The sequence below is a fragment of the Triturus cristatus genome, chromosome 3_1, assembly GCF_964204655.1.
Source record: "Triturus cristatus chromosome 3_1, aTriCri1.1, whole genome shotgun sequence".
NCBI lineage: Eukaryota > Metazoa > Chordata > Amphibia > Caudata > Salamandridae > Triturus > Triturus cristatus.
Window position 1 is genome coordinate 1002189205 of NC_140583.1, and position 23681 is coordinate 1002212885.

Consider the following 23681-nt stretch of genomic DNA (forward strand, 5'->3'; position numbering starts at 1 on the left):
AATAGAGAATGTTTAAGGTGTGGTAGCCAATACCATTTAGCCGATTATAAGAAATGTTTTGCGCTGGATCAGCTGTGCAAAAAGTGTGGCCGCAAAGGACATTATGCACGCATGTGTAAATCGTCAAACATTAGACAAGTCTAAGTATAAGGTAAATGTAGTTCAACCAGGTGTAGTTGTTCAACAAACTATTAACCGTGTGTTAGTCTTGGAAGAGGGAACCAACAGTTTGGGTGAAGAATCATTTCAAGACATACGCAGAGTAACTAGACCTACTGCAGAGTTTAATGTGTGTGGAGAAAATGTTACCCTTATGGTGGATTCAGGCTCCATGTTCACGATTATTCCTGAATCTCTTTTCCTCATGGTGTGGAAGGGTGTCACCTTGTTGGATAAGGATATCAATCCGGTAAGTTATCAAGGGGAATCGATTGACATTTTGGGTTACATGTCTGGCTCCATCAAATTTGGTACAAGGAGTACTCAGGGGAAAGTATACGTAGCTAAAGACGGTCCACCAATCATTGGTTGGAGGCATCAGTATGACTTGCACATTATCATCAATCCAAGGTCTCCAAATCAAATAATGGTGGTTGATGATGAAGTGCAAATTGATCACATCTTGCAAGGTGCACACAAGGTTTTTGAAGACAGATTGGGCTGTGTAAAAGGGTATCTTCACAAAATCATTCTTAAACCGAATGCTAGTCCAGTGCAACACAAGTTGAGAAAGGTACCCTTAGCCGTGAGACAGGGGTTGAAGGATCTTCTACAAGATCTATTAAAATCAGGAGTTATTGAACCTGTAGAAGCATCCTCATGGATTTCACCTGTGGTCTTGACACTTAAATCTGATGGCCGTCTCAGATTCTGTATTGACTTACGGTCTCTCAATAAAGACATAGTAATGGACACATTTCCTCTACCTAACATCAATGAATTACTACAATCTGTGGGTGGGGGAAAGTATTTTTCAAAAATTGATTTGAGAAGTGCGTATCATCAGATTAAGTTACACCCAGACTCTATGCCACTCACAGCGTTTATCACCACAGAGGGAACGTTTCAATTTACTCGCATGCCATTTGGTTTAGCCTCGGCTGCAAGTGTTTTTCAGAGGATGATGTCCAATATGTTGAAGGGTTTGATGGGAGTAGTATATTTCCAAGACGACATCTTAGTTTCGGGAAAGACTGTAAGAGAACATAATGCTCTTCTGAGACAAGTTCTTTGGAAATTGGAAGATGCAGGTCTTACAGTCAACAGGGACAAGTGTAAGTTTTTGACGGAGCAGGTTGCGTATCTGGGGTATACTATATCTGACAAGGGATTAGCCCCTAAACGTGACTTGCTGGAGGCAATAAAGGATGCGCCTCCTCCCAAAGACGGGGATCAGCTTAGATCATTTTTGGGCCTTTTCGAGTACTATTCCAAGTTTGTCCGGGGTTTTGCTGATATGTCTGAGCCATTAAGATGTCTTCTCCGTAAGGGTGCAAAGTTTATCTGGAATGTCGAGCAGCAGGAAGCTTTAGTAAACATTAAGCATGGAATTTGTAATGCAAGAATATTAGCTCCCTTTATGCCTAAGAGTAAATCTTTTCTCACTTTGGATGCAAGCCTCACAGGGATTGGTGTGGTATTTTCGCAAAACCAATGTGGTGGGGAGAGAACTATAGCATTTGCATCTAGAACCTTAACTCAAGCTGAAAGAAATTATTCGGTAATTGAGCGTGAGGCACTCGCAGCAGCATGGGGAGTTGAGCACTTTAGGGTGTATCTGTGGGGTTCAAAATTTGTCCTCAGGACGTATCATAAGCCGCTGATAAATTCTATCTGCGGGAGGAGCTGGTAAAGGATCTGCTCGCTTAGCGAGATTGGCTGCAAGGTTGCAAGAGTACTCGTATGAAGTTGAATTCATACAGGGATGGAGGAATTTGCAGGCAGATTGTTTATCTCGAATGTCCTTGGATTGGGAGTTGGTGGACAAGGATTTGGTGAAGAAATCCGAGTCTGAAGAAGCAGTAGCTTTTGTATGTGAAGTAGGGGAGTGCAGTCTCGGAACGTTTTCCAAAGCTCAGTGGACGCATGAAATGGAGAATGACAGAACGTTGTTAGAGGTTATGGCTTTAATCAAGAAAGGGGCTCCTCGTGAGAACATGGTTTCGGTTGGGGCTAGACCTTATTGGAAACTTTTAGATGAACTTTCGATGAGTGGTTCTAACGTACTGATGAGAGGGGATAGATTTGTGCCTCCTGATGGACTGCGTTTGCATATTTTTAAACTAGCTCATGAGGGTCATCTTGGTCAAGGGATGAGCATTAGAAGAGTAAAACAAGAATATTGGTGGCCAGGAATGGACGATCAAATTCGTAGCTGGGTAGAAAGTTGCACACTCTGCAAGGAGAGTGAAAAAAGGCTTAAAGTTGGAAACCAGAAAGTCATGGGGCACATTACTGACCCAGGGAAGGCGTGGCATACAATTTGCTTGGACTTCATTGGTCCTATGTCTGAACTATCGTGGGACATGCGTTTTGCTGTGGTTATCATTGACGTTCATTCAAGATGGCTTGTAGTGAAATTTTTGAAGGATATCACTACTCAGTCGACAATTGGTGTTTTGGGAAAATTGTTTGTGGATGAAGGTGTACCCCACATACTGTTGACGGATAATGGAACGCAATTAACTTCTGGTGAAATGCGCTGTTTCTTGGAAAAGAGTGGTGTTAAACATGTGTGCACTTCCTTATACAATCCCATGGGGAATGGAATGGTTGAGCGGGCGAACAGGTTAGTAAAAGGGACCATCCAGCTTGCGTTGGTAAATGGACAGTCTCCTAGACATCTTGTGGAAGAGATGCTTTGGGCATATCGGGTCACCACGCATAGTGTAACTCATGTTTCTCCGTTCCAAAGCATGAGAGGACGTGTACCAGGGTCTCGGTTAGTTCCAGGTTGGCTCAGGGAGTGGATAGTTTCGGGCGGTGAACATCCTGAAGAGTTTGTTGGCTCAATTTAAAGTGGGAGATTGGGTCAAATTGAAGCATGGTAGAGTCAAAGCGGGGTTAAGCAAATTCTCTAGTCCTTGTAAAGTGATTGGCGTGGGGAATCATTTTGTTGTGGTTGAAGGAGGACAAAAGTGGAACTTGCGCAGAGTAGCTCTATATCAGAGGGGTGGTTCTGTTGTGGAACAACCTCGTGCTGATAAGGGGTGCTCTGGTATGATGTTCATCCCTGAGAAGTCGCCTGATCTTGAACAAGAGGGAAGGGAGAGAGGTTCTGTTTCAGGGTTGCATTCAGATACTCATGGGGTTGAGGATGTTGTAGAAGGGTCTCAATTAAGGTGCAGTGTTAGAACACGCAGGCCACCTTCTTATTTGCAGGATTATGTCACTGTTTAACTCACATTTTCTGTGTGTTCTTTTCCTGTAGTACCAATTGTAGTTTTCTTTTTATTATATTATTAAGGAGGAGGATGTGTTGTAATGTAACGTACCTGTGCATTCAGGTTCTTGGTGCTGTCCTACCTGTTCTGGAGTATTCTGCCATGAGCGTTCTTAGATTGTAAGGCTGACGGCACTCGATTGATGTCAGTTGCTGCTGGATCGTCGAGGTGGTCGGATGCCAGGTTGTGTTCTTCAATAAATCATCTGTTTCTTCATGTGTTCGTGGGATTTCGTTCAAGCAAGCAACTCAACAGGAAGCTTATCGCGGGTTTGGCAAGTACATAGATGGTCTCCGACAAAATACAGTTCAGGAACTGTTTGTATTTCAACAACAAAAAATGCAGATATTTTAAAACTAGTGGAGTGTTGCAAGGTCCCTTAAATCGTGGGGGAAAAAATAAAAATTGGGACAGTGCATTTCGAGACCAACTTGCGCCCGACCAGCTAAAAGAGAGCGACAACTCGGTGGGTTCATGCGCTGCCACGTCAAACCGTATGGTCATGGAATTAATTGATTCATAAACCACTAGCCTTGGGCCGCCTCAAGGCGTTTTCTGCATACGAGGGGGAAGTCGTGGGTAGTGAAAGAGGCAATGGTGCCTTCTGCTCTAGTGGTACTCGGCGTTGTCTTCCAAGCCTCCTAAAATCAGACCGCCACGGGAAATGGTTAATCTCTCAGGCGCCCTTTGCTGTTGGAAATGAGAGAATGTGGTATAACGACCAGAGCTGCCACTTTGGACCTGTGGAACTGAGTTCGAGTCTCTGCATCGGATTAACATCCTGTGATCCTGGGCAAATCACTTAATCGTCCCATTCCTATATATGTGTGTCTTTCTGTAACGTAACTGTGCTCATGTAGAAATTCCAGTTACATATGGTCTCCATTGGACACAGTTGCTTCCTGGCTTTAGGGTGCTTGGGGCAAGCGCTCGACTACTGTGGATGAGTCCCAGTTGTACCTTGGAATTTGTTTGTGGCACATGGTGGTGTCTGTCGGGTTTTAATTCGAAGAGCACAGGCATATGGTCACATGTACATATAAATGCTGCAGCTGAAACCAGTTGTAAATTGTCCGGCCGATTTTTCCTCCAGGGATGCCCCATATTAGACAAACGGAACACAAGCGCCGCCACAGTGGCTTGTGATCTTTTGAGAACACCGTATTGACCGACTAGAGAAATGAGGCAGCACGGTGGGTTGACGTGGCGAGTGGCATGTCACAGATACTAGCAATGGTGAGTTTAGCTCAACCTTTCATCCTCATCAGGGATAGGCTCAGTGATTTGGGCAGCAGTAATAACTGTTGCTCATAGTGCCACAGAGCCATAAGCATGTCTCCTGCCTCCACTGCACTTAAACCAGACCAGGCTCCCAGGGAACGCAGACACGTGCCGCACACGCGGGGGACAAAGCAAGACAGGGCGGAAAACAGCCCCGGATCAGAACTTCTGCTTGGTTTCATTAAAGCTAAAAGGGTATGAGCGTTAAATAGGAGTAGAGAGGGGTAGTTGTTGCTAGTGCTACCCCTAACTTCCTCTTTGGTAGTCCTGGTACTTCTCTACCTACCCCTGCTCCCAGAAATCCCGAAGGCAGCGTCGGGGACAGAAAGTAAACAAACTTCTAGGAATTCTGTTTAAGTTCTCCAAACTCCACACATTTCCCCCTCTAGCCTTTTAGTTTAGGGGGAGTCGGTGGTTGTCAAAGTAGACTTGAAGTCACTTGCGCTAATTTGCTAGAGTAAATTTGCATACCTAGCGCTTTTTTCTGTTTCCTAATTTTGGAATTACAGCCTCGAATAAAGGGCTACTCTGGGGGTCTGGACAGTGCCTAGATGACCACATTTTTTGTTTTCCACTGTAATGGATGTTAAACAATTGTTTCCTTGGTATAGTATCATTACTGGTGCAATTTTAATGTATACTCTCGCCATTCCACTTTTGATGTTATCTACCGTTTAAAGATATATTTCATTTTTTCATTGCCAAGGGGCGCTTGAGTCTCTCATTTTTCTTTCAGAACAATTTTTCTCGGGTGAGTGACCCTCCTGGATGGTGGATGTGTCACGGGTGGATTCAGAGATGTGTGGCTAGAGAGTAAGATGGATGGATGGGGGGACGCATGAAGAAATAGAAGTACTGGGAGAAGGATAGATGTAGAGACCGATGCAAAGAAGAGTGGATGATAGAGAATGATTAATAGAATGGTGGATGGAAGGAAGGATGTATGGATACGTGGTAAGAAGGATGAGTGGCTAGATTAAACAAGCATTGAAAATGCAATAGGTCTCGCCCTGATTAAGTTAAAGCCAATTGCTTTGCTAATGGTATTGTATGGCAAAGCAAATGGCTTTAACTTAATTAAAGGCGAGACCTATTGCATTTTTAATGTTTGTTTTAAGTTGGGAGAACTTCAGCATAATCCTCCATAGCATTTTCTTTACACGAGGTAATTGGGCCAATTTGAGCCTTTTTTTAAAACTAAGTAGTGGAAAAAAGGCCAAATTCAGCAAAGGGGTTATTTTATGTAGATTGCTTATGGTTTTCCCAAATAAGCAAATTATTGAAATTAAAAAAGTGGGTAGGAAATAATAGATAGCAGTTGGTGACGCAGCTTTCATCTGTTAGTTTTAAAAATTGCCCATTGAAGAAGAAAAAAAAATAACATACCATTACATCGGTCATACACTTCTGGTTGCAGCAATATATAACGTATAACATTGATGATTGTTCAAAAACATGGGATAAGCAGTGCCAACAAATGATCTCTAGCTTATGTGTTTTTCCTTGCACATTGCCTTACATTTATTTGAAAGCCAGAAATGGAGACAGATTCGGTAGAAAAAAAAACAAGTGTTCATCAATTCTGTGTTCCCATAGGTCTCCAGATAAAAGCGGTATCCCACTATTGTAGATAAGCTGATCGCCCGGTATAGGAAAGGCAACGTAACATTTTTGCCATGAAAAATGACCCCTTTCGGCGATGTGGGAAGCTGCTAAATTTTACCTTGGCTCAGTTGGCACCTATGGAAACCTACCATATCCAGACATTTCTGAAAACCAGACAACCAGGGGAATCCAGTGTGGTTTAGCTTGCGTGGATTAAGCTACATTTTGTTACCCAGAATCCCCTGAAAACCTCAAGCTTTTTTCTCATATTTGTGTCTCCCCACATTCCTGCGCTTTAAAACGGTACCTCAATTGTGTGGGTGGGCCTGTCACCCACGACCGGAACAGAACAAAAATATTGGTGATGTTTGCATGGTCCCTGGTTTGGTCAATCCTGTTGTGGGCAATAGGCCGACCTACACAAGTAGAGTACAGTTTTTATCGGGAGGTGCACAGGAATGCTGGATGGTAGGAATGTTGTCAATCCTTGCCAATTCTGAAAATTTTCCTCAGAAATATGAGGAACATACATTATTTTTTGCCAAACTTGGACATGGCAAGTGATATGAAATTAGGATTTACTACTTCTCTAGCAGCTGATATGTCTAAACCACGTCCAAAAGAAGCCAAACTTCTTTTCGCTATCTATGACGATAAGGATTCTCTAGGCCCCAGGAAGGCAGAAAGACTTTAGACCTTCAAGGTCTTTAGACCTTGAAGATTGGCCCGATGCCTGGATGGGCCTACCTCACTGGAAAGACTGTGAGGCCTGTTCTGGGATTACAGGACTAGCCTTCCCCATATTTTCTTTTTTCTTTCTGTGCTGTGTAGTGTGGTGTCTGCTGCCTGTGAGGGTGGGGGTGCACATAAGATTGCAGGGCTGTTTCTGAGGTTGTGGCAGGGCACAATGCCTGGAGCTTGTGTGTTTCCTTTTTATATTTTTTTTATTTTACCATTTTTCCTGGCATCTTCCTCATTAAGCCCCCCACCCCTTCCCTGTCAAGAAAAAATCCTTGTCCTGGGGTTGGGCAGGGGCAGTATGGGAGAGCTCCTAGGGCCCTTGTGGGCTGGAATCACGGCCCGATTGCAGAGTGAGCCGCTATTGGTCCTGCTTCCTCCCAGGGAGTGTGGGTGGTAGATTGGAGGTAAACTTTCACATAGTATTTTCAAATCTGGAACTTTGGGTAGTTGTATTTTCAATTACCTGGTATCTATTTTTTTCACAAGGACAATTCATTACAGATGTAAACAGACTGCAATTTTCCAATTTATTTGTGTATTTGCTGTGTGGGTGTGTGAGAGCAGACACTTGCATGCTTACAGTTAGTTACTGTTGCTCCTTATCAGTTTATATTGCATACCACTTGAACCAGTTAGCAACGCTAGCTTTCTTAAATGCAATAAGCATTTGTTGTCCATCTCTTGGACTAAAAATGGTCATCTGAAAACGTTGAACACGCTCTGTTTAAGCACAGCATATTCTCCTAAAACATCCAGAGATCATGAGCTACGTTGGGAATGTTGCACTGCCTAGGTGTTTACCACCCCTAAATGTTTTATATTTACATTTAAATTAGGTTTCCAGAGAAAGTATCTCTTCAAAGTTGCATAGCATATTGAGATGCATTGAATTACATTAAAATCCACCAGGTCTTGACTTCAGGTTTGTGATGCTTTATGACTGAACCACACTGCCAGATGTTAGTTTTCAGTAAAGGCCCGTATAGTCATGTATAGTGAACAGTTTTCCACATTTATAGTGTTTGAATTTTTAAAGTATGTTGTGTCATTTATACAGCTCACCTCTTCAACAAAGCTTTGCTGAGTAGACCTGTCATTGTCTGTGCGGCTCTTCAAGGGCACCCCGCTGTGCTGGCGTCTCAGATCCACGTGTCTCCAGTTCATCACAGTAAGTACAGAGTACAATAGATTTTTTTTTCTTTTTTCAGATCCTTCTTTGTAAACTAAATTTATTTACGAAGTAAATCTACCTAACTTAATTGTGGCAAAGAAAGAACCCATGCATATCTCTGGAAAGCGCACACCCTTGCCTGGAAGTCCCCTTAGCAAGGTGCAGATTTTTCTGAACCCCCCCCCAACTTAGTACACGTTACGATCCTGTGTATGCCCTGATCTTTTTTTGTAAAGTGAATGGCAGACCTTATCTCTGTTGCCTGCTTTGGGAGAGAAGCCTACTGCAGTCTCTTGCATTTAAAATACTTATGCAAGTCCATCTGAGTTGTTTGCCCATCTACAAGAGCAATGCATGATGCAGGTGTGTAGATGTATGTGCGCACACCTACTATGTTATAAAATGCATGTGTAGCTACATCCACAGTAGACTCCATTTGTATCAGGCATACTCTGTATAGAATGCAAGATGAAGGTTTGGAGGGAGAGCCCAGAGGAATATGTATATTGCAAAACTTCCCCCACACCAAGGGATCTCTTTCAGTAGGCTATTTGCTGAAATCAAGAAAGGAGACAGAATATTCATTTGAAGCTAGGGAGTTCCACATGCCCCTTCCGGAACTATTGTTTTCCTCGGAGAGGCTGACCTCCTCAGCTTAACAGGCAAAGTTAAGTGGGGGCAGCCCCCCTTTCCTTAGTGCTCTTGATTTGGGTTGCTTCTGCCAGGAGACTCTCAGCTCCCCCGTCCTTTCTGCTCACAGTAGCCATAAAGCCAGCTGAAACTTTCTGAAACCAGTCACAAATCTTCAATATACAATGACTGTCTGTAACTTGGGTATAAAGTTGATGCAGAAACCTCTGCCAAGATTTCTGGCCAGCATCCTGGGGTCAGAAACCAGCAGCGTCCAGGAGATTCTGGGGTTTAAGTTGTGACTCAATCGGAGCTCAGTAACTCATGACTACAGAGGGACGCCTAAAAAACAATATTCCTTTAATTTTCAGTACAGTAATAGGCAAAAATGTTCATATTTTATTACATGGTTGCCTCAAGGTAGTCAAGTTTAGAATTTCAAGACTTACTCTGGGAATGGTGTGAAGAGAATGAGGCCTCAAAGTGCAAGTCAGTAATTCGGTGTTCAGCCAATGCATTTTCTTTGGATAAGAATAAGTATATTTCTCAAACACTCACTTTAATACAGCACATCAAGTTTCAACTGTAACAAATTTTACTGGCTTTTACTACTATATCTCTGAGGTTGATCGAAGCACATTTGTTGTTCCCGGAGGGGGAGTGTGGAGTGTAGCCTCTTAGAGTTTCCAAGTTTTTCTCTGCTCTTCTATGTTTACCCATTACCTTATTCATTGTCGCACTTTGGGCCAGCTATACAAAGGTTTTTGGTTCACAAACTGCAAATTCGCAGAATCAGGACATTTGGGAGCAAAAATGCCTTTTTCAATGTACAAAGGCCCAATTTGTGATTCGATAAGCAATTACCAAATCGCTAATTGGGTTTGTAATTCGGTATTAGAAAGGGACGTGTTTAGGACGTCCCATCCATCCAAAACCCAGTGGTATGTCTGAATGTTTTGTGACCGAAATGCGGTCGCAAAACATTCGCATTTTATCACCTACTTTAAGTAGGTGGTAACCCATTTGCAAATGTGAAAGGGTCCCCAAGGGACCCCTTCCCTTTTGTGAATGTTTGGAGAACCATTTTTTAAGAGCAGGCCATGTCTCACTGGTCCGTTTTCTTTTGGAAACGCATAACATTTTCCTTTCAGGAATACAGGCTGCAAAATACAATATGTATATTGCTTTATTAAAAAAGCAATCACAGACATCCATGGTGGTCGGCTTACCCCAGCAGGCCACTATCTCTGTGATTTTGGCGATTCCCAATGGGTTGCAAAAAAGAGCTACCTCAAGAATATTAAAGAGGTAGGTCTATTTGCGACCCACTGGTAATTGTAAACTGTGTTAAACACACATTCGTACATGGCTGTTTACGATTTACCAAATACCGAATCGTAAAAATTTGCTAATCGCAAACCATACCCTACATACATCTGGCCCTTAGTTCTTTACTGGTGCAGGCACCACTTGCAGTAGTTGGTAGGGCCATTCAGTTTGATGTGGTGTGCCCGGGCCCTGTTGCCTGATGTGTGGGGGAAACGTGTTGGGCGCCGGAATGAGTTAAGTGGAGCCAGCACCAGTCCATGAGGCTGGTGTAGAGTTGCATTACCTGTGACTCAATGAATCTTGAAATTTAGAGTCTTCCCGTCTATGACACACAACCCTCCACCCTAACAAGCTAGATATCTGCTCCTCATGGTCTTAGTGATTATTTAGTACTGGATGCAAGCCTTTCAGCCATTCTGGTTCTCCTCTGGTACTTTGGTTCTTCTTTGTGGTAAGTGCACATTGTGGTCCGATCTTCTTTAACACCACTTGAGTTTTTGATGCTGTAAATCTGCAGTATAACTTTTGGGACCCTCTTTTCATTTAGGCATACAATTTTACTCCCATTCTGGGGGTACTTTGGGATTCCTGAGCCTCGCCCTCGCAGAGTAGTGCACGTTTCGCCAGTGTAGCAACAGACGTTTCAGCTTCTCGAGCCTTGACTCTTTCACGCCCCCTTTTTCTGAGTAGCACATTCCTTGGACAAGGACACCTCCAGTGCTCCTCTGGAGCAGTTGGTCATCTCTTTCCTTTGCAAGGAGGGGCTGCACAAATCTTGCTTTTAGTCTTAGCTGATGTACCCAATTTTCTGGTCCTGATCCTGGCAATGGATGTTGGCTGTGGATATCCTAACCTTGGAGCAAAGTGATTTTTCTCAATTGCCACCAGTATGGAAACCCTGGATTCGTTGCAGAGAAATTTGGGCACACTGACTGCAAGTCTTTGCTTCATCCTTGTACTATAGTAGAAAATAAGAGTTGAGTACTCCAATAGTTCAGTTTTACCCTTTTGCTTATTCCACTTACACTAGCCCAGTCTAAGTCTTTCCTGCAAGATGTGAGGCAGGAAGGTGAATTGGAGTGGGGAGTCTCCAGGCAGGAAACACCCAAGACAAGAGCACAAGGACCAAGAGAAGAGCCTTTCCAAACACCAGTTGGTCAGTAAAGGCCCCTATGTCTCCTCTCCCTAAAACTCCTCCTGACCCATTAAAATGTTGTCTGGAATTTGCCTGGGGTTGAACCTGCATTTCATATCCTCTGTCTGAGCTTTTTCCCCAAACCTCCATCTTGGGTACCACTTGAATGCAATACATGAAAAAAAAATCCCAGTGTGGCTGGGGTCATACACGTTCCATGTACACATCATTTACACATGTTAAATGGTGCAAATATGCATATGTCCATATGGATGGGTCAAGAATCCATTTTTGCAGGGAACTGACAGACTTCAAACGTTTGACAAAACACATACACCTAAAAATGCAGATGTTTCAGGTATGTATTTGAGGCATTGAATTAGAGACTGATTGTCATGCTGTTGTTCTCCAAGTGACGGTGCAGTAAAAAGTGAAAATTGGTGAGCTTTAACACATAATGGAAAAAGTACAAGGATCGATGAGTATTTACAATATGTGCAAACGGCCAAAACCATTGGAATATAAGATTGAAACAATTATAAACACAATGATTTGAGCATTTAAGTTAGAATATTCAACAATTACTGATGTGGGTAGGCCCATGAAATGTAGACGTTTAGCCCACTACAACAAATCATCTGGGGTCTTCATCCAGGCAAACATTTGGTAGCGCAGGGGGAGAAGCACGAGTGAGACTGCAACAATTGGCAGGGGAAAAGCTATGGAGGCAAATACAGAACGCAGGCGAGGAAGCTCATGGGCGAGAGCAAGCACCCAGAGCACAGAGGAGTATTTTGGGAGCGGTGAGAGAAATACAAGAGGGAGAGAACTGCACACACCTGCTCTCTGAAAAGTACTTAACCAAAAATAAAAATAGTTCATTTAAAGAAGGCAGTTCAAAGACACAAGTCAGTAACGAGCATTTGCAATGCAATCGGTCTCGCATTTGCAAGAGTTTGGCCTATGGCATTGCAAATGACGACGCCTTTTATTTGTGTTTTGAAAACCTGCAAGGGGACCGTAAACACACACTTTGCACTTAATAGTCATTGCTTACGAGAAGCAAGGCTGGCAGTAACTGTGCCTTTTTTATTGCCATCCTTGCTTCATGTAAGCCAGGACTATAAGTACAAAGTCCGTGTTTATGGTCCGCTTGCAGGTTTTCAAAACACATAAATTAAAGGCAGTGTTGTTTACTATACCAACAGCTCAAACTCTCTCTAATGCGAGACCTATTGCATTGAAAATGCTTGTTCCCACGATGGATGGCCGCTGATCACAGAAGGTGAGCGTCACAGAGCTACAGATGGTAAATACCACACCCCATAGATGTCGGCATGACTGAAAAAACATTTGGATGAAAACTATTACTATTAACAGACCCAATAGACCGCTCCCCTAGCCTTGGATTTTGGTTCCCCTTCACTTTGGAATTCGCTTCTGCTCGAGTAAAGCATGACAAACGTAAAATGTAAGGACATAAAGCATTGTAGTATGACTAAACTGCGATCTGTGGCGTAGCTAGATTGCAACAGGCCCTAATACAAACAAAGGAAAATAGGCCGCTATCCCCTTAGTGGGTTGTAAAAGGGCGCAATATTTGATCTTCAGTGGGCATTCCACAGTCTGGGGTCCTGGCCCCACTGCACCTGCTGCATCATTTCTAACCGCCTCCTTCCCCACCCCGCCGCCTCCTCACCCCCTTATTGTGATGTAATTATAAATGGTTCTGGATATTGTTTCACTTTCCTATTTGTTGACAGGATAGATAGCATTGTCTCTCTGATCAGCTATCCTGTCCTGACTTGTGTTTGCAGCCACCCTTTGTCTTGCTCGGTTCCTGCTGTCTCTCGCTCTGCTTTGTAGCCTGGTGCGGAGTACACAGAAGTGTTTACTCCAGTGATTGTTCGTCTGTATTGGCAAACAGGTGGACAGATTGCACAAGAATGAGGGTGTTACCCGCAGACCTCATTCTACGCCGTCTCATTTTAAGCGTCAGTCAGCGGGGCGCCCGCAAATCAAATCCCCACAGGATGGCGGATGAATGACCGAGAGCGTTTCACAAAGGGACGCGCACTAACACCTTCCTTGTAGCTCTTGCTACAGCAGGCTGTTAGTGTGCTAAAGGGCTGTGGGAAGAGTGTGCTAAAGGGCTGTGGGAAGAATATATTACACCTGACCTCCAGTCACAAGATCGTGTTTCCATGTGTATACAGAGTATAGGAAATCTGATATCAAATAACAGTCAGATGTGAATGCGCCGCTCATCAGCAGTGTTTGAAGTCGCGGTTTCTGCATCCCTCATTTCATTTGCTTCTTTTCTGACATGTGAGGACGTGTTCGCTGAACTTCTCTTGCACAAAGAAAGTGATCTGAATGTAAAAATTAACAACTGAAAAGCAATTCTTATCAATAAAACACACCTCTAAAGGCACAAAACGCGCATTATTTTATAAAAAGGATAAAATAAAAGAAATGCTAGTACATAAAATGAAATGGAAGGGGCAGGCAACGTTATATATTACTATTTTTTACATGGCTATTTTGCTTGACTCTCATTTTTCTGATGCATTTAGTGTGACTTTGTATGTGTGAACATATATATATACATGACGTACTTTGTGTGCAAAATATGGAAAACCATGAGTTGTTCTACTAAAACGTTTAATCGAGGCATGTAATAAACATCATCATTTTATTTAGTCCTTCTTTGTGGCAGACACGCTGGTGAAAATGGCAGCAAAATGGCCACATTCAACAAGCCATCGCGCGAATGTAAAAAAATAAGTGCTCACCCACTAATAAAAGGAGACAGTCTCAAGCCGCAAGCAAACGATCCAGTCCGGGTGGGCGGGGCCTAAAGGAGAAAGGGCGGTCACCAAAAATCCTCACTTTCAATCAGAGGCCAGCGTTTACCATAGAGGACAACGCGCGCCAATCGAAAGCATGGGTGGAGCTTCCACTCCACTTCCGAAATCGACTCGGCGACAATAGATCTCGCAGAGCGTGCAGCGCATGTGCTGCGATCTAGGCGAGACCTAAAAAAGAATGACCAAGACTATGCTGAAGAGGAGGGACAAACACAAGTTGGACAAGGATAACCATCAAACAAGAAGCAACTAAATCCAAGTAACAAAGCCTACCAGTGGGCAGGCTCTAAACTCCTCTAAGTTCCTGGTAATCTCACAATGTGTTTCACAAACCAGACCGCACTGTCTGGTAGGCTCCACCTAAAAACTGAGTTTGTGTAGTAGATTTATCTTCATATAATTTTTTTATGTTATTCAAGTCCTTCTGTCCTCTAATAAAACACTGCTTTATTGTGGTTTCACTTATTTATTTGCTCATTACATTTCTTTTTTTCAAAGGTAAAAAATTCATGCAGGCTTTTCCGTTTGCGGAGTGTTTTTCCGATTGTTTATTATTGCAATGTCATGTTTATAGTGATGTGACAATTGTTGGCAAATAGCTGTTCTGTTATTTAACGACCATTATTGGATGCCTGCTAGTGGAGTGCTTTTAAATGGGCAGGTACTGAGTTATATGTACACTTAAAGTTGAAAAGTAGAGTACATGCACTTCTCTGCAGTGGTGCATTACTTTGAACGGTAGAATACCGACAGTTCTCGGTAAGAAGCAGGTATTCTAATGGTGAGTACTAGCAGTTCTATATTTCCATTTCAAGCACTGTGCTAGCACAGTTGCCACCTGTATGGTTCAGAACCAATATTAATATTAGTCTGCCACAATACATTATATTTACTGCAAAAATAGTTATTTTCTTATTACAATTTTTATATAACATGACCTCACCCAAGTGCAATGGAATGCTGAACATGGAACCAAAATCCGGTCTGTTAGCAAAATCTTCATGATATGGCAAGCAAATGAAAGTCTACTCACCTCGTTCCTTCATTGGCTCAATAACAACTGTGGTGGCCTTAAATTTACATTGAGTCACCAAAGGGAATCCATCCCTTTTCTTGACCTCACGATTAAGCATATCGATGGAGTTCTTGTCACAGGTCTTTTCCGCAAACCCACGGAAAGGAACACCCTGTTAAGCTATAAGAGTAGTCACCCCCGTGCCTTAAAAGACTCTCTCCCCTTCTCGCAGTTTTTGAGAATTCGTAGAAATTGTTCTTTAAAAGAGGACTACTTCTATGAAGCCAAAATACTCTCTGCCAAACTATCCACAAGAGGCTACCCCAAAAGACTAATACGGAACTCCATGAAACGTGCTTGGTACTGCCCGCGCGAAACTCTCCTTGAACCCAAACCCAAGTCCGAAACAAACAGACTGGTGTGCGTCACCACCTTCTCCACAGTGTCTAACTCGATCCGTAAAAGTATCCTGAATAACTGGTCAGTTTTGAATGCTGGCAACCTCCACCTGGAACGCCCGCTATTCGCATTCAAGAACAATAAGAATATTAAGGACCACCTTGTTCGTGCAGCCTTACCCATTACTACCAACAAAAAAAGTGCCACCACTCTCAATGATATCTGGTCCCTCCCACCATTGAAAGGGCATGCCAAATGTGGCAATTGTGTGGTCTGTGCATTGACCATTGAGTGTAAAGTCTTTGTTTTTGGCAACATCAGAAATGAACTAAAAACATTCACCAACTGTAATTCCACAAATGTTGTTTATGCAATCTTCTGTCCCTGTAATAAGATTTACATTGGCCAGACTACACAAAAGATTCGTCTACGCATCTCCCAGCATCGCAGTAGAATTAGATGCAAAATCCTCACAGCGCCATTGGTTGAGCATTTTCTAGAAAAGAAACACTCTGAAGATGAAATTCGATGGACAGTCATTGTTGCTGTAAATCTGCCCCCAAGAGGAGGCGATATGATAAAGACACTAAACAGAGAAGAATTAAAATGGATTCTGAAGACTGACAGTTTCAATTCCGGATTAAACAGACACGAGGATTGGTCCACCAGTATTTGATTTGCATATCAGTTTTCTTCGAGTGCCTTGAAAACTTCTGTATAACTCTTCCCAATTCCATGCTTCTTGCTCTATGCTGGGTTACCTTTTTGTCTTACTATTCTCTATTTTTTACTTCTAAATATCACCTAGTACTTTCGCACACAAGAAGTCCTACAGTGTGCAAAAAGACTATTATTTCACTACCTTAAATCACCTCTTTCCCAACCCTTTTCCCATGTCACCATACCTAATATGCCGCACTTCCAATTGTCCTTCCAGTCCCTTCTCTATTCTCATTATTCTGCCAGGGTTATCCCTACCCAATATGGCGTCCTTCCTTCTGTCCTTGTGGTCCTATCTCTATTTTCAATCTTCTGCCAGAGTTATCCAATCAGCGCTTCACTCTTCGCCCTTATCACATGCACCCATCTGCACCAACGGCAGCAGCCGTATCACCGGACCTTGCTCCCGCACTGCCGGATTCCGGAAATCACCCCGCGAACGGTGAGTCCTACCGCACACTCCCAAGCCCTTGACTCTCTCACTCCCGCACCTCCCTTCCTTAACCTCTCCGTTCCCTCCTGCAGCGCATTGCCGCGGATCGGGATAATCCCCTTGAAGCTGTCTCCACCAGTCGCGGACCTTGCCGACTGCTGGCAATTGTTTGTATCCGTCGCGTACTAATTCTGGATTCCCTTATTTCCTGTTCACGGTGAGTGCGATCGCCCCACACATCCTCACGCTTCCCTTCCCCTCCTTTCCTCCTTCTAACCCATGCCTTCCCTCCTGTAGTGTGTTAACGCGGCCTGCAGCGAGCCCCTTCCACACGACCTCCCAAGTCTTGTGGTTGCCTCCTTCTCCATCGTACTTCTAATTCCATCCATCCCTCCTTCATGACCCGGATCGCGGTTTATGCTTTCTCCCGTATGATCCCGGTAAGTTTCGGTTCTCACCCCAGCTTGGTTGTTCCGTGCACGCCGGTACATTAACGGTTTTTAGCACGCACTTGTTGCCAATTCTTCCGTTTTCACTCCTTTATTGATCTTGCATTCGCCGTCTCACTTCGTCACCCTCCCCTTCGTTCACCAGTCTGATATTCATCCAGCTATTCGTATTACTTCACCTTCAGTCCATAGTCTATTGCACTCTCCTACTCGGCATGTTCTATTACGCCTTCTTCCACCCCCCTTTTTTAAGGCAGGTTACCGACCCTTATCACCTTGACAGAATTACGAATTTTCCACCGGTACTGTCCTTCTCATAATTTCTTTTTGTCTATTCTCACTCACCTATTCCCTTGACCTTCGACAGTGATAATTCTGTCCTCTGACAAAAGAAGACTTACAGTGTGCCTAGTCAGAATTTTCCTTGTAATAATTGGTTACTGATTTTAATCATGTGTATTTATTGTTTTTTCTCCTTTTCTCCCTTTTCCCTTCTTCAATTATGTTACTCAGGTTAAATTGTACAGGCCTTATTAATGTTGTCCTGATGATGATCCTAATATTGCGTGTGTAGGATCGAAACGCCGTCGACACTTGTACACACCCTATATGTACCTAACTATACTATGCCTTATACATAAGGGTGCTCTATGTAATGTTTGTTAAGTTTACTTTCCATCCCCTTACAATTGTAACAAACATTTTTTTGCCTGAACCCTGTTTGTTGTTTATGTTTTCTCCATTATTTGTACGGAACGCAGGCTTGTGTCCAACTTTGCGAATTCTCTTTGTAACTGTTGCATAATTACTATATCAGTAAAATTTATGACCACTGTCCGGCTGGACAAGTCTTTAAAAATAAGCACTGATTGGGTCCTTATTGATTCCCTTCTCTATTTTTACTCGCTCCTAGGGACCTTTTGTTGTCTATAGTAACTAGATCTCAAGGCATCGAAAGGGGAGCACGAGTTGTTCAAGTTAAGCCATGTCATCCGGCGCAAACAGAACCGCACAGCGGTTTGTTTTGAAGAGTTATTTTGCCCAATAAGGTTGCCTTTGTGCTGATAGCTCACTGCTTTGCTATCTACATCACCCGCACAAGACCATTTGTTGTCTGAAGAGAGCCCATTGCAGATGCTCCTCACCTTTTAAGGGACTCAGAAGGGGACTGCCTCCCCAACTAGCCTTATCCCAGATATTGATTAATTGTTCTCAATTGTTCACACTACGTTTAGTGGCCCTACCCTCACAGACTGGGCCTCCAATACCTCAGCCAACCCCAGGCAATTTCAGTCCTGGTGAGACCCTTTTATTCTGCCAAGGGTCGAAACATCGTCGACATATGTACAAAGACAGACTGTCTCTAGGAACTGTGATACAATGATTGATTCCCTGTGTCTCTAATTCTACTGAATATAAAAATGCTGTCTTTTGTTATAAAGCAACCAATACAACCAATTGTGAATATGTACACATTGCACTTGACTTTCTAGTCTTTAAATTCGGTTTTGGTTTGTCTTTTTATTTGAGGTATACTTACTCCTCTTTTTTCCTTTGAGAAACACTCACATCTGTTTGTCTAACAAAAATCCTTGTTTAATAAACTCTGTTCAGCTGAACCGTAGTTGTTTATCATTACTGGCTGCTCTGGAATCTTCTTTTCCCTACTCGAGAGTATCATTAATGTAATTACACATATTGTTTAACTGATTCATTCTATACAGAAAGATCTGTGAACAAAAAACTTTTCTAAAAGTGAGTTCCATGTGAATACTTGTCGAGGTTGAGTTGGTTCAAGTTATTCAGCAGCATTTAATTAAAAAATGGTGGCGAGTTATTTACGGAACTAGAAAATTGAGTAAGACCATGAGATGCCTATGATTCTTGTCGGCATATCTAGAGAAAAAAAATAGGATATTTCCATTTAATATTTTAACTCATTTGTACTGTTCCTACTATTCTTTCCCTAAATTCTTCAGCCCTAGGTTGTATAAATGTTCCGAAATATATTATTCTTTTGGGCTGTCCCTCTGAGGCAGCTCAAATGTTTAAAAACGATCCCACATCAATCCAATGCTGCAGATGCACAGTGTGTGAGAGTTTGTTCATTCAAATGGCGGTAACGCACTTCTCTTACCTGTAACTAATCGTACTAACACATCATCCTGAGCTATAATGTGACGTGTGTTGAGCATTTCAACACGGTAATACTGAAGAGGTTTAATTAATTCTTAACCCGTATACTGCGGCGGAAAATCTGCCGCGGTGCGGGCGTTTCCGTGCGCAGGCGGGGCCGCGTCGGCCAACGGACGTTCGCAGCACTACAGAGGTAGTGTTGCGACGGCCGTTGGCCGACGCACGCATGGAAAGGGTTAATTGTCAAAGTCGGGAATGGCAAATGGTACTTGTTGGACTTGGCCCTTTTCGGCTAAAGTTCACTAAACGTTTTGCTTTCCCCCCCCCCTAGACCTTTTTTCTGACATGGTGTTGCCAACATAGATGCTTTGTGCACTTTGCCACTGCTGATCAGTGTCAAAGTGCAAGTGCTCCCTGTGTAAAGTGTAATGGTAATTGGTTGTCCATGATTGGTATGTTTGCCTTACTTGTAAAGTCCCTAGTAAAGTGCACTATGTATGCCAGGGCTAGTAATGCAAATGCTACTAGTGGGCCTGCAGCACGAATTGTGCCACCCACACAAGTAGCCTTAAAGAGAGAACTCAGGCCTGCCACTGCAGTGCCTGCGCACAGGTTGTTAAACTGCCATGTTGTCCTGACAAGTGCACCCAATTGCCAGGCCTTACCCTTCCCTTTCTATGCACATCAGACACCCCATGGTAGGTCTAAGGTACCCCCTGGGCAGGGTGCAGTGTACGTGAAAGGTAGGACATGTACTTAGGTGTGTACCATGTCCTAATAGTGGAATACTCCCCATTTCGTTTTTCACTGTTAAAAGGCCATCTTGCACATAGGACAGAATGGGGAGGCTGTGTAAAATGTTTCCAGCCTATCTTCGCAAAGGCTTAAGATGGAGAGGTGAAGTTTAGTGTGCCTGAACTCGCAATTTAATAATACATCTTTTTGTGAAGTTGGTTTCTGCATTGTGTTTAGAAACCACTCTTTTAGAATTGACTGGGTTTTTGTGCTCTAACGTGTGTGTGTGTGTGTGTGTGTGTGTGTGTGTGTGTCTCTGCCTGGTTGTGGATTCACTGTCTGGATTTGAATGTGATAGGCTCTGGGGATTGTCTTGACCCAAGGAAGGAGGTGAGACAGCAACAGGCTGACCTGCATCTGGAGTGTAGGGGGGAGGAGTAGCCCCTGGAGATGTAGAGACCTGGGCTGCCGTCATAAAACAATGGCTCCATCTCCTGCTGAGTGATCAAGGATCCAGACCCCCACTATCAAAGGAAGAAGGTTTCACTGGCAGGGAGAAACCCAGAACTGGTTTGGAGAGGGGCCATTCCCCCCCCCCCCCCCCCCCCCCCCCCCCCGAACACAAAGACTTCAAAGACATTTAGGGGTATAACTATGAGAGCTGAAACCCCTGGACTTTGGAATGGAACTGAGCAAGACTGAACAGGAATGGAATTGAGCAAGACTCAACAGGAATGGAACTGTTCAAGACTGTAAAGGACTTAAACTACTTCGTGGTCAAGAGGAACCTCTGCCAAGGAAGAAACAGCTGAGGAGACTGAAGGAAAGGACTGCCCCTTGCTGTGTGTTATGGGGCTGGCCTGCAGTTTGCTGATTTAACCAAGGAGAGGCTAAAGGGACTTTGCTGTGTGCTGTGTCCCCCTTCTTGAAAGGACTTTGCTATGTGCTGTGTCCTGAAGTAACTTATCCCCAAGAGCCCGAGGAGAGCTGGCTCCCTGTTATGGAAACTCAGGAACACAAAAGTTTCCACGTGTGTCTCAGCGACGCTGTGTGCGTGTGCTCTTTGCAGCCTGAGACCCTCGTAAGAATTGCCCTGTGATCGTGGGCACCTGGAGTCCAAGCAAGTCTCAGCGACGCTGTGTGCGTGTGCTTTGTGCAGCCTGAGACCTTCTTGAGAATTGCCCTGTGATCGTGGGCACCTCGAGTCCATGCAAGTCTCAGCGACACTGTGCGTGTGCCTCATGCAGCCTGAGACCTTCGTGAGGATTGCCCTGTGATTGTGCACACCCGAAGCTTAAGTGAGTCTGTTATGCCCTGCATAGTATTTTCATATCTTGCAGTTTCCCAGTTCTCCTGCTGTTCAGCCACAGCGTGTGTTTGGAGTAGAATGTTGAGAATGCTGTGATGCATAGAACGTTGGGAGTCTGACTGGGTGAGAGATGACAGTTACAGATGGGCTGAGCAGCAGGCAGGCTGCTCCTGGTGGGGTTTGATACCACAAAGGTGTTTGCTGTGACATGTTACCAAGGACTGACTACTGGGCTAACCTACATTACCTTATCCTGTTACCTGTACTACCTGTTTGATGTACCTGTGAACCATCTTGCTGTACAACTGGAATAAAGGTACTAAAAGATCTTACACGGCTAACAGCGTCTACTTCATGTAAGAGTACAACATATTTTTGGCGACGAGCGAGAGTTGGAGACTTACTCACTGCCCTACATGGCCTTGGAGATGATCTAGGAACAAGAAGAAGAAATTTCTAACAACGCAACAAAAGAAGTAACTCAAGATGACACAAGCAACAAAAGAAAGTGGCACAGCACTCTTCGCAACCCCACCAGTGTCCTGCACTTCGGACAGCCCCAGCAACAGAGTGCTGTACAGTGTGGTTGTGCGTACACCCACAAGATCTGCGCCTAAAAGGAAAGTTAATGTCTTGGAACTATTTGTCTACAAGTACTTAGGCGCAGCAAAGATCAAGACAAACTTGGACTGTTGTTTAGCACCATATTTTGATGATGCCTGGTGTTGGCGCTACTTTGGAGGTGCTTAAAGACTGACTTTCAATTTACAGTTTACTTTGGATACAGCGCAAGTCAAGTCTACATGGGAGGCGGTTTAGATGTGCCTGAAATTACGTTTTGTACATGCCTCATTGATCTACAATCGTGGAGTATTCACACGAAGGAGAGTAAGTGATGTGCACTATCACTTACAAGTTATGGACAAGTACGAGTTTCTCATTGGGAGTAGCTAAGAGCATGGAGCGGCTGGTGAGACTTAGTTTTTTTTCTTTTTATGGTCTTTGGAAGCCGTCCAGAGGCCTTAAGGTCGCGGTGAGTCTCAACCGTTTTTTGCGATTTTCAAAAAAAAATTAAACGTAGCACGAGTTCTGCTTGGCGCGTGAAAGCCTACCTTCACGAAGATGATCGCGGCTTCTTGCGTCTTCTATGACGTCTTCCTGGTCTTGCACTCCTTGTTGTGGACGTTTGGCACACAGAGCGTGCCGTGAGCCACTCGACTCGGCGTGGAAAACGTGCCGCCATTTTGTGACATGAACATTTTCTATTTGACATCCACATATTGCGCCAACCACGTCTAAAGCCAACCACGTCCCTGTCTTTTGGGGCATTAGTCATTAAAGTTTTTTTTGAATGCGTCATTCTGTCTGGACTTCCGTTGCGGGACTAAGCTATTAACGCTGGTGTTAACGTGCGATGTCGCCTCCTGGAATCTTTGGATAACGGGTTTTTTTTTCGTCGTTTGGACATGGATGGCACGAAGTTTTGTTTTCACGTAATTATATTTATGGCAGTCAGAATCTTTAGTAATAGTGTTCTGTCAACTAGATGTTTGGTGCTTATGGTTCTTGTTCAATTACATGCACCTATATCGTATTCAAGCTGCCTTATGTTCTTTTGTGCAAGGTGTTGTGGCAAAGTCAAAATTTGTGCAAGGTGTTGGGGCAATGTCAAAATTGTGTTGTGGAGCTAAGTCAAAATTTTCAACATGTCTTGTTTTTGAACAGTGTTTGGTCCATCAAATTGTTTTCACAATGGATGTATTCCATCTAGTGTACTTGCAAGTTTTATGGAATGTTATTTAGTGTAGTGATATGCCACAGTTTTCGTTTCCCTACATATGGGTTGGACATCTTTTGTCGGGGTGGTTATCACAGGTTTTTCCCTAGTTACAGGGATCGAGTTTGGTGTGTGCTCATCACACAGTATAGTGCCCTTAGGCAAGGGATGCCCTATTAGTGTTATTGGGCAGAGGCTACACGTATGCCTGATTTTGTTAGTGAGTGTAAAGTTGAGGTGTCTAGTCCTCAGTGGTTCAAATTCCACAGGTTGCCCTCTTAGTGTCTTTAATGGGCTGTGTTTACACGTTCCCTTATTTTAGGTATGGGTTTGGTTCTAGTTCCTTCCCATTTAGAGTTATTGGAACCCCTGCTCTGGGGTGGGTATGTGGTCTTGTTACACATTAAGCGGTTCACGCAGCCTTTTTATTGAGGCGAGTTGGTGAGTGAGATTTCTACTCACAGTTCCCATTTTATAGGGATGGTCATGGTCTGGGTACGAGC

General features: G+C 43.7%; 1 protein-coding gene across 1 annotated transcript in view; it reads left to right on the forward strand.

Moving 5' to 3' along the window:
- The window catches only part of SDHD (succinate dehydrogenase complex subunit D), a 74113-nt gene that overhangs the window by 10459 nt on the left and 39973 nt on the right, over nucleotides 1-23681 (forward strand). The window contains exon 2 of the mRNA XM_085645701.1: nucleotides 8128-8238. Within this exon, the coding sequence (XP_085501827.1) occupies nucleotides 8128-8238 (111 nt within the window). The remainder of the gene's footprint in view (nucleotides 1-8127; nucleotides 8239-23681) is intronic.